Source organism: Arachis duranensis, chromosome 9 (genome assembly GCF_000817695.3).
Source record: "Arachis duranensis cultivar V14167 chromosome 9, aradu.V14167.gnm2.J7QH, whole genome shotgun sequence".
Classification (NCBI taxonomy): domain Eukaryota; kingdom Viridiplantae; phylum Streptophyta; class Magnoliopsida; order Fabales; family Fabaceae; genus Arachis; species Arachis duranensis.
This window is the reverse complement of record NC_029780.3, coordinates 82,935,313-82,944,950: the sequence shown is the minus strand read 5'-3', so window position 1 is coordinate 82,944,950 and position 9,638 is coordinate 82,935,313. Positions and strand designations below refer to the sequence as shown.

Below are 9,638 nucleotides of genomic sequence, written 5' to 3'. Positions count from 1 at the left end.
TCCGGAAAGTCTAAACCTTGTCTATGGTATTCCGAGTAGGATTCTGGGATTGAATGACTGTGACGAGCTTCAAACTCCTGACGGCTGGGCGTGATGACAAACGCAAAAGAATCAAGGGATTCTATTCCAACCTGATTGAGAACCGACAGATGATTAGCCGTGCTGTGACAGAGCATAGGAACGTTTTCACTGAGAGGATGGGATGTAGCCATTGACAACGGTGATGCCCTACATACAGCTTGCCATAGAAAGGAGTAGGAAGGATTGGATGAATGTAATAAGAAAGTAGAGATTCAAGAGGAGCACAGCATCTCCATACGCCTATCTGAAATTCTCACTATTGATTTACATAAGTATTTCTATCCCTTTTGTTTTCTATTTATTTATTAATTTTCGAACTCATCATAAACAAATTTAATCTGTCTAACTGAGATTTACAAGGTGACCGTAGCTTGCTTCATACCAACAATCTCTGTGGGATCGACCCTTACTCACGTAAGGTATTACTTGGATGACCCAGTACACTTGCTGGTTAAGTTGAACGGAGTTGTGGAAGGAAAAAGCTTCTCTAACAGTACCTGGAACTCTTGTATCACAATTTCGTCCACCAAATAGCAATCACAAAGAGTAGAGCCATTTGTCCCAATTGGCTTTTGAAACTAATAGTTTAACTACATTATGCACATAACTCTGACTAAGCCAATTAGATTTCAGCCACAATACAGTTCTACAAAATTTTATCAGAGTGTAGCACATAATATTAACATACCTTAACTACAAGTTCTCCAATAGACCAACATGCATTATTTGCTATTGAAATAGCCTCTTTAACCTTAGAAATTTCCATTATAGATAACATAATACATTAGTAAAATAATTGAAAAAAATACCACTCAGCTGAACCCTAAACTAATACTAGAAATACACATACCAGCTGTTTGGCTTTAACTTTCAGTATGAGAAATAAATCATTATAAAATGCACCAAAAACCAAATCATTAAGTTGACTGTAGTAGAACCTTGTATACTAAAAGAAAAAGTGTTGATAATAAGCATTAACTAAGATGAATTAAATGTGGCCACAACATTCAAAGTAACTGAAACTTAAACCAATGATCGTAATTACGAAGCCTCTTGAATAATGCTAGTAGGAAAGGGAAGTACTAAATATTGTCAGTTTAATAATTTTGATTTATTACAATCAAATCATGAAAATATTCAGAGATGCATGTGAGAACTGGAAATCAAAGCATATTGTAGAAGTTATAAAATTGACAAAAAATAGAGAACCTATACCGAGACATCAAAATGTGAAATAAATGCTTTCAAAGTACATAACATCATAGACAAGATAAGACATTTCCTAACAGATAAAACATAAGAAAAAGTGGGGTGCATACATGTGCTATAGACCGCCATTTGCAACCTTTAGCCACCATGGATGGCTCTGGGCACCCGAGAGGGGCTCTACATGACTGTCGGCCTTCTCAAGAGGAACAAAACCATTTGAAAAGAAGCAAGATGAAAGTGCGTAAAGATGGAAACCCAGCTGCTCATACCAACAAAGGAATACTGGATGGTTAATGGTACCCCATTAGAGGGAGGTCTAGAGAATATAAGAACTATTACTCATATGGTCAAAGAGAGTCTTATCTGAAATAAAATGGAAGGAGAGGGTTTGAAAAAAAAATCTGAGGGTGAGTTTGATGATGAAGAAGAAGAAGAAGTAGAGGAAAAACCTGAAAAATGCAAGGAACAGAAAGAAATGGCAGCAACTACACTCCAAAAGGAATAAGAGTGGAGATCAGAGATGAGGGTCTCTACAATATTATCATTAATGAGAAAATGAAAAGGAAGCTCTAAAAATTATGGTAGAACACCCTTATAGTTAAGTTATTGGGAAGAAGAGTTGGATACGCAGCTATAACAAGGAGACTTGAGAGTTTGTGGAGTGACAAAAGAAGCGTAGATGTCATACATGTTAGTAATAATTATTACCTGGTCTATAGATATAAAGCATTCCAAGAGAGGAAAGAGATCTTTATTTGAATTTGAAAGTTGCTTTCTCCACAACTATTACTCAAAAATTCACCATAAATCATATATTTAATAAAAAGATCTCAAACTCTCCAGTTCAGTTCCAATTATTCCCAAGTTTAACCAAGACTTAGTTCCACGCAATTCCGATCATCACAAAATTAGTTACAGCCTTTCAAAGTTAATGTTTTCATTTAAAGATAATGCAGAAAATCAGATTTTACGGCTTAACTTTGAAAGATCATAACTAATTCTTCAGTTAATATGAAACCTTCAAATTTAAATCCTAACAATTACACTTGTTAAAGTTTACTCAGATTTTAATCTCATACCATTTTGATCACTAGCAAATTACTAGGTCGTCCTCAAAGTTACCATTCTATTTTGAAAATCAGATTCTTAATAATAGTTTAGTCTTTTAGGTCCTAATTCTTCAACAATTCTGAATTCAATATCAAATATATCGAATAATTATCTTAGCCTCAACCAATTATACATAATTAGTCAAAACCACAATTTTCAACTAGTCTTGAGTCACTTTCACAGCCATAGCAATATACCAAACAACCATTTCAACAGCCAACAATTAATAATTCAATCATCTACCACACATAGTTACACTCAATTCAATCACAACACCAAACACAATCGCAACCAAAATCCAACATTCATATAATCAATCAATTACTCACAGCTATTAATCCTATTTGTAGTTATTCAATAAACCTTGTAGGCGTTCTTAAATTAAAACCATTTAAATTAAACCCCCTACCTCGATTAGCCGAAATTTGATAATTAAGTGCCACAAACCCTCTTTTGTTTTAGTTCGTAGCAGTAATAGACTCGAACCAAACTAGCAGCAGCAGCAACTCTAACAATTCTTTATTATCATCAACACTAGGATTCGAGAACGGTGCGAAAACGAACCTCGTCCTTCTCCTTCCAGGTTCGTTCTTCTGACAGTAGCGATGATTAGGATTCGGCGGCAGTGGCTCCCTCAATGGCGACGGCGGCAGTCTAGGCAGAATCAGCGGTGATGACAGGAGCAGCCTTCCTCTCCTTCCTTGACTCTCGAGCTCTCTGTTTCCCTCTCGCAATCTCTCTTCTCCTTCCTCACGCTCGACTCTCTCTTAGTCACTCCTCCACCTTCACTTGACGGTGACAACGGTTTTCCCGGCGCCTTCCCTTCCATCCCGTCCCTCTCTTCTCCTTCATCTTCTTCCCGTTTCTCCCTCTCTGTTTCCCTACCCCCTCTCTGTTTTCCTGTTTCTTTTCTTCCCCTTCTGCGTATGTTTTACTTGTTTTGATTTAGGGATTAATGGAATTAGGGTTTTATTTGGGAACTTTAAAGTTAGGGTAAAATATGTACCAGTAATGTAATAATTTTACAAGGTATTTGAGATAAAATAACAATTCAGAAATCAATATACCAGTAAAATTTTATTTATCAATATATCAATAAACTCAAATAATTATCTTTAATTTAAATCATAAAGTAAATATACTAATCACATTTTATAAAATACACTTTAAACTCGAGAATATCAATTATTCAGATTATATGCCATAATCTTTCATAATCTCTCTATTACCAAAATTTTAATTTCAATACAACTAATTATAATAAAAATTATACATACACATTAATTAACTTAAACTCAAAGTATTTATAAAAATCAATTTAATCATTCCTAATAAATTAATCTCTAAGAGCTCAAACAATGTTATTATGAGTTAATTTCAATTTATTTATTCATTAAAGACTTTATTTTTAGAAATTATTTTATTAAAAGTAATTAAATCAAGTTTTGACAATTAAATTAGAAATTTTACATAATTTTATAGTTATTGAATAATTTTCTATATTTAAATTATACAGGTTAACAGTTGCAAAATAATAAGAATTTTATACAATTTAATTAAATAATAGAGATTCTAGAATTTAATATTTTAATTTTTATAAACAGAAAATAAATTATATTATTTCTAATTTTAAATTAGAATACTTGATTAAAAGCTAATTAGTAAATTGATAATTAAGTAGTATTTTAAAGTAATTTTAAGAGATCAAATTAGATTTTAAATTTATATAATATACTTTAATTTTATTAAAATTGACCAAACCCAATTTACCCAAAATTCTTAATTTCACTTTTGTCCCAAATTAAATCCTAATTCTAAAAATTAAACACAAAACTCTAACCCTAACTTTCCCATCTCCTTCAGCCGCCATACCCCTTTCCCCTTTCTTCCAAAATCAAACTCACCCACACAACACATAACAACAGCAAACAATCAACAGAAAGAAAGAAAAGAGAAGAGAGGGTGCGAATCAGAAGAGGGGAGAAGGGGGAAGAGTGCGCCGGCGAGTCACTGCCGCTCGTCGCGCCGCCGTCGTCGCCGATGGTGGAGGAACGAAGAGAGTGTGTCGCGGAGCAAGGAAAGCTCGTGCGAGTGAGGAGCGGCGCCACTACCGTCGCGCCGTGCATCGCCAACTTCGTTACACCTCGTTATCACCATCGCTGTCAGACCACCGTGGAGTCGTTGCCATCGCACCGGCGCTGCGCGCGAGCTGCTATCAAGCCACGAGCAACCCGATGCGAAGAGAGAGCGACAGAGCAACGCGAGGAGAGAGAGAAGGCATTGCAGAGTAGTTTCTGCCGCTACTGCTCTCTCTGCCATCACCGTTTGTGGAGCTCGCCGCTGCCGGAGTCACGAGCTGAAGTGGGGAAGGAGGCCATCTTCCCTATGGTGTTGCAGTCACCAGTCACCGTGCTATTACTGCTACGCTTCGTTTTCTTTTTCCTTAATTGTTGTAAGTTATTATCTTGTTATTATCTTGTTATTTGTAAATTAAGAACTTTAAGGCGTTGATGTTTTAGGATTAAGCTGTTGCAGACGTGGGTTGTGATGGTTGATATTTTTTTTAAGAATCGTTGCTGCTGGGGTAACTGAGATTGCTACTGCTAGTTCTAATCTTGCTACTGTTGCTGTTGATTTGCCCCAATTCAAGTTCAGTGTCATTGCCCTAGAGTTGTTTCTGCGTTTAATTTCATCAAATTCAATATTGCTGTGAGTGTAATTGTAGTTGGTAATGCCGCCATCATATCTCAACTTGGCCAACATCATCCTCATTGTTCTGATCCCAATTTCCCCAATTTTAAAACCGTAACAATCTCATCCTTACTCTGATTCTATTTCGTTCCTCTCCCTTGTGGCTCCCATTTTCTGCTACAATTAGATCAAGTATTTACGTTGATGCTGCCTTGGGACAGGGACTGTTGAAGCTACGACTGGTTATGTAGTAGCTTGTTGCTACCACCAATGCTGATTTATGGTAGAATGATGAGGCTGCGATGTTGAGGGTGCAGTCCAGCCTACTACAAAATTCTGCCTTTGGTTTCTTTTAATTGCGACATTGAGGTAGGGACGTTTTCATTAAACTCATTTTTATTCTTAAGAATTGTTATAAATTGATATTTAAGCGAATAAGTATTTTTAGTGATTATGGAGTCTTATGAATTGAATTGAATTGCCTTGAATGAATGTGATTGCTTACTTGACTGTGGCTATTTCTGAATATTGAGTTGGAATTGAGATAGTAAGTGGGAGATTAATTTGAAAATTTAATTTGAATATTTATCAAGTATAATTTGAGATTAGAAAATGATTTGATGTTAGAGTTAATTTTGGGTTTGGAAAACAGCTTGAGATTTGTGAATGACTTGGATTTGAAACCGTTGGAAAGGGTTTGAGTAAATGTTGGTTGGCTTTGTTGGAACCGAATTAAGATGTGGAAAGGATTATAATATTGGAAATAAGCTTGATTTGTTGAAAAATGAGTTTCAATTGAAAATGGTCTGAGATATTAAAATTGGTCTGATTTTGAAATTGAATTGAAAGGAGTTTGAGAAATGGTTTTGTTGGGACCCGAAAAGGGTGGCAGAATCCGAGTTTTAGAGGAGATGTTGCTGAAATTTTATAAAATTAGAAATTTCATTTGAAGTAGTTATTTTAAAAAGGTTTAATTTTAAGCATTATATGGTTAAAGATTACTTTATTTATCAAAGAAAGAATTATGTTTTGAATTGGGATTGTTAATGAACGGAATGGAAAGAAGGATGATGAGGATTTTCTTTGAAATATGGTTTTTGAATGAATTTGAAAATGAGATATGAATTGATGAATGATGATGATGATGTTGAGAATGTTGAACTTATGAATTTGGAAATGAAATATGGCTTATGAATTTGAATTATCTGAGATACGAGGTTCCCTGGATAAAGTGTCGTGGCTTGCCACTACGTGTACCAAGTTGAAAACTCGATACTCTGTTGACCCTACGACGTAAGTGTGACTGGGCACTATATAAATTCCCGGGAATGTTACCCCCATTGAGCAATATTGATTATTTGAGAAAAAGCTATGCATAGACTCTTGGGGATGCACGTCGGAGGACAGTCTAAGGACAATTCAAACTTGTCGGGTTGGATGGATAACCGATAGATGAGCCTCATCAACCATAGGACAGGTATGCATCATATGCATCTGTATGCTTTGCTTGGGTTTGAACTTATTTTGGTTTGCCTAATTGCTAAACCTTTCTTAACTGCTACTTGAACTATTTGTTGTAACTTCTACCTACTTGTGCTTTCCTTGTCTGTCTTGTCTGTGTTTGTCCTGGCGTGCTACATTTGAGAATGAATTTTGGTGCTGAATTAATGATTGTGTTGTTTGATTGCGCAGTTAGTTTCTGAATGAGATTTTCTTATAAGAAAGGAAAAGGTTTTGGATTTTTGAAAAATTAAACGACGTTTCTTTGAAAAGGTATTGAACGATAACCAATATTCATAAGGCAATGATAATCACTGAGCTTGAAAACAGTTTTCTTATTAAATATCTTCTTATGACAATTCTGAAACTCCGTGTTGAGACTGTGTGGTTAGGTTCTCACCCCCTACAGCTTTACCTTTTCAGAAATCGGTGGAAGGAGTATAGTGAAGAGTTATATTGCGTTTTTGGTTTATATGATATTGTATTGATTAGATAATTTTTTCTTCCCTCGTCTCTGTTATTACAATCTTGTAAGAGGGACATGAGTTGTTTGTTTTATATGTATATTACATTATAAGCTATTATGTAAGAAGTCTATTTTATGTGAATTTATGCATGTTTGTTCTTTTTTTAAGATAAAGTATTTATTTTCAGTTTTAAAAGAATTCAGCGATACAGTATCGAATCAAAGGCTCTTATTTTAATATTCAGTATATAAAGTGGTCGTAATACTTCTTTCTATCAGAGTGGTGCAGCCGGAAGCGTGACATTCTGGTAGTGAGGGTGTTACATTGTACAATTTTTTCTCATTTTTTTAATTACTAAAATTATACAAAATATTTAATTATAATAAAATTACTTAAGAATATTAAATGATTCAAAATAAAATTATCTCCAAATTTATTTAATTATTTCTAAAATAATAATTTCTAAAATTATAAAGTTTAAACTTAATAAGATAAAATCACAATTTATTCATATTTAAATTTTTAAAAGTGCGGGATGTTACACCCCCTAAAAGAAACATATTAGTACAGTAAAAAATCCACCAAAAGAAAGAGCACAATTCCAATAGCAACTGCCAACAAGCTTGTGTACCTAAAATAAAAATATTGTCTAACAAAATTCTAACCATAATGCAAAGATTTCTTAGATCAATGTTAACAAAACAAAACAAAAGCATTTTACACATTTCTAGTTAATCCAACCAATAATTATATCAATGACAATTTTAACTCAAACAGCAAGCTTACAAACAGTAAAAAATTATAACTCAAATCATGTAATGTATGCAACACCAAAAAGATAAATACCAACCAGTTGCCTCAATTCACTAGCATTAGCTATAAGTTAAATTAATCATGATTCAATGTGCTCTTTAGAGTTCAATCCTCAATTCACTAGCATTAGCTATAAGTTAAATTAATCATGATTCAATGTGCTCTTTAGAGTTCAATCACAGACAAAAATCTCAGAAAAATAAATTAATCATGATTCAATGTGCTCTTTAGAGTTTAACCACAGACAAAAATCTCAGAAAAAGGAATCAAAAGTAGGCAGATTATTTTAATAGACTTCAAATTGGTTACAATAGGAATTGTTTCCCAAAGGGCCATTAAGGGTGTGTTCGTGAGTTAAATTTATCATTACAGTTCAAAGTTCAAACCCTTCCCTTCCCTTCTTCTAGTCCAATACAACTTCTAAAATATATTGTTGCCTGCAGAGACATCGAATCGAAATTAAAATTGAAATTCAAATGAGAATGAAATGAAAGTTGAAGAGAGAGAAAGAGAGGTTAGGAGTACGGACAGGAAGTAATCGTAGAAGCTGAAAATGAGGACAAAAGCACAGCAAGCCCTAGCAGCGGAAGCGGCTTCAATCGACCCTAGGAGCGACGACAGTGCACGTTAGAACAGCCTCATTCTCTCTTGTGTCGCGTCTTCGTCCTCTCTCTCCATCTCGTCTGCGAATCATCTCTCTCTCTTCTCCGGGCTCCCTACTTCGCGACAGTGACCCCCTCTCACTATCTGTTCTCTCGCTAGCACCTTATCATCTCCGTCTCCCTACTCTCCTCCCTCTGGTTCACACTTTCTCTCGGATCTGGGGGGTGTTTGTGTGTGAAAGGGGGCGTGGTTGCAGCGGTGAGTGATGGTGAGTGATGGTGAGTGAGTGTGAGTGTGTAGGTGTGTTAGGGTTAGGATTTTGAACAATTCAAAGTTGAATTGCGAAGGCAAGGGGAAAATCTTTTTCTGATCTGATATTCTAATGGCCAAAGGGGGGAAAGGGAAAAACAATTCTGTAATGTGTGTTTTTAGGGGGAAAGGGGAGGAAAAATTTACTCAGGTGTAATTTGGTAAAGCTTTTATTTTTTAAAGTAGTTTGTAAAAGTTAATTTTTAAAAGATGATTTTTTAAAAATTTTAGCATTTATATTTGATAAATTAAATTAAAAATAGCTTTACAAGCAACATCATTTATATTTGACAAAATAACTTTAAAAATTTAAAAATACTATAATAAATATAAATGTAAGCATTAAATTTTCCTTTTTCCCTGATTCTGTTCCCCCCTTTTTTTTCTTTCTTATTTTTCATGTGTATGTGCGGTGGTGAGGAGAAGAGATGCGAGGGGTAGGATTTGAGTAAAATTTGGGTTTCTGATTATCGGTTAGAATTAGAAATTATAGATTTTATAAAAGAATTTGGATATAATAGATATTTAGGTAAAATTAAAGAATAAAATAATAATTTTAAAATTAAATATATTCTATCAAAAATATTTTAAGAACACTATGTGTAACAAAATCAAGATAAACATTTATAAAGTAATTATTTATAAATATTATATAAGTTTTGATGAGTGGAAATTTGATTTTCACATAAAACTCACCAGCAAGTGTACCGGTTCGCATCAAGTAGTAATAACTCACAGGAATGAGGTTGATCCCACAGGAATTGATGGATCAAGCAACTTTAGTGGTTGATTAGTTTAGTCAAGCTAACATTGGTGAATTGGATAAAATTTGAAGGAACAGAATGTAAATGACAA

At 34.3% G+C, this 9,638-nt stretch overlaps 1 protein-coding gene across 4 annotated transcripts; it reads left to right on the top strand.

The window, feature by feature from the left end:
- Positions 1 to 4,216: 4,216 nt before the first annotated feature.
- LOC107465718 (uncharacterized) lies at positions 4,217 to 7,199 on the top strand. Of its 4 annotated transcripts, none has more exons than XR_008002611.1 (4): positions 4,217 to 5,205; positions 5,313 to 5,460; positions 6,309 to 6,568; positions 7,015 to 7,199. XR_008002611.1 is itself a non-coding variant. In XM_021132114.2 (4 exons), exons 1-3 carry the CDS (start codon positions 4,441 to 4,443, stop codon positions 5,340 to 5,342), a joined length of 522 nt encoding a protein of 173 aa, XP_020987773.1. In that variant the 5' UTR covers positions 4,223 to 4,440; the 3' UTR covers positions 5,343 to 5,460; positions 7,015 to 7,199. The 4 variants fall into 4 exon arrangements, 2 of the variants coding, with proteins under 2 accessions (XP_020987773.1, XP_020987775.1); XR_008002610.1 differs by having other exon boundaries at positions 6,302 to 6,568; XM_021132114.2 differs by lacking the exon at positions 6,309 to 6,568 and having other exon boundaries at positions 4,223 to 4,852; positions 5,126 to 5,205.
- The last annotated feature ends 2,439 nt before the right edge of the window (positions 7,200 to 9,638 follow it).